At 60.3% G+C, this 1750-nt stretch overlaps 1 protein-coding gene across 1 annotated transcript in view; it reads right to left on the bottom strand.

The window, feature by feature from the left end:
• FAM195A (family with sequence similarity 195, member A) overlaps positions 1-146 on the bottom strand; it is a gene marked incomplete at its 5' end in the record, with an annotated part of 1134 nt that extends 988 nt beyond the window's left edge. Inside the window, one exon of the mRNA XM_010005052.1 lies at positions 7-146. Coding sequence (XP_010003354.1) covers positions 7-146 — 140 coding nt within the window. The remainder of the gene's footprint in view (positions 1-6) is intronic.
• Positions 147-1750: the final 1604 nt, after the last annotated feature.

Raw genomic sequence — 1750 nt, 5'->3', positions numbered from 1 at the left:
GGCCACCCCTTCCCTCCCCTTCGTAGATGAAGCGGACGTTCTCCTCGTGGGCCAGTGTGTAGGACTCCTCAGGAGCCGAGACCTGCTGCAGCAGCACCTGCGGCCTCTTGCCGTTCACTCTGTTGAAGACGAGTTTCTGGGCTGGGCTGTTGAGGGAAGAAGCAAAGGGAGGTGAGGAGGGGGGGGCAGGCAGCTCTTTCCACCACAGTTTGGAGCAAGGACAGGGGTTATTTGGATGCCCCTCGTTGTCCCATAGCACGCATGGCTGCCCAGAGCCCCAGCAAGGCCAGGGACAGAGGTGCAGCCAGCCAGCCATGCCCAGCCCTGTCCCCAAGGGAGGGGACCAAAAGGGACACAGGACCACGGGAGGGTGGGTTCCTGTGCAGCAAGGGGTAGTCCCAAGGGACACTGCCCATCTCTACCCACCCTCCAGCCCCAGCCCCAGCCTCTAAAATAAAGAAACAAAAAATATAACTGCCACCCAAGTTGCCGAAATATCAGGAAAACCAAAAGCAAAATCCAGCCGGGCCCCGGGCAGGGGGTGCTGTGCCAGACCAGGCACCCTGGCCTGCTGGAGCAGCCCTGGCCTCCAGCACAGCCCCAAGGTGCCCCAGGACTGGGATGAAACCCTCTGCCAACTGGGAGCAAGGTCAGGCTTCCTCAGAGCTGGGGTCCCCTCCCCAGAACAGGGCACTTAAACCAACCCCAGCCTGGAAACTGCAAAACCAGGCAGATCCAAAGGGCTGGGATGAGACTTGTGGGCACCTTCCGTGCAAAACTCCAGCATTTTGGCTTTTCAGCCCTGCTTTGCAGGAGGACGTGTCTGCAACAGCCACGTTTCTCACAGGACAAAGTCTAAGGGGCCTACAGGAGCACAGACAGGTTCAGGTTTGCAAGTGTAGGTGAGACCAAGGACAGGCAGCCCCTGCTGGGGGTGCAGGCAGAGCCTGGAGCAGGACAGCACACCCCAGCACACCTGGGGGGCAGGCAGGAGTGTGTCCAACCCACCTGCCCACAGGAGCACCAGCACGGGGCCTCCAGCACAGCCCCAAGGTGCCCCAGGACTGGGATGAAACCCTCTGCCAACTGGGAGCAAGGTCAGGCTTCCTCAGAGCTGGGGTCCCCTCCCCAGAACAGGGCACTTAAACCAACCCCAGCCTGGAAACTGCAAAACCAGGCAGATCCAAAGGGCTGGGATGAGACTTGTGGGCACCTTCCGTGCAAAACTCCAGCATTTTGGCTTTTCAGCCCTGCTTTGCAGGAGGACGTGTCTGCAACAGCCACGTTTCTCACAGGACAAAGTCTAAGGGGCCTACAGGAGCACAGACAGGTTCAGGTTTGCAAGTGTAGGTGAGACCAAGGACAGGCAGCCCCTGCTGGGTGTGCAGGCAGAGCCTGGAGCAGGACAGCACACCCCAGCACACCTGGGGGGCAGGGGGGCAGGCAGGAGTGTGTCCAACCCACCTGCCCACAGGAGCACCAGCACGGTGCCAGCCACAACAGGTAATTAGTAAAAGCTCCCAGGCAGGAGGGGAGGCTTTTCTCACTTGTTTCTTGAAGCTGGGGGGGAAACAGGCAGAGCTGTTCAGACCCCCCCAGCCCTGCCCCACAGAGCAGAGCTGCTGGCTCTGCCAGGATGGGGCTCCCCCCAGCTCCCCAGCCAAGAAAGCATCTCCTACAGCTCCACAGCTACCTGGAGGGTGTTGGAGCCAGGTGGGGTCAGCCTCTTTTCCCCAGGAAAAAGTGACAG

The sequence above is a fragment of the Chaetura pelagica genome, unplaced genomic scaffold (assembly GCF_000747805.2).
Source record: "Chaetura pelagica isolate M959 unplaced genomic scaffold, ChaPel_1.0 scaffold309, whole genome shotgun sequence".
NCBI classification, from domain to species: Eukaryota; Metazoa; Chordata; class Aves; order Apodiformes; family Apodidae; genus Chaetura; species Chaetura pelagica.
The sequence above is the reverse complement of the archived record's forward strand: the minus strand, read 5'-3'. Positions and strand labels throughout refer to the sequence as shown.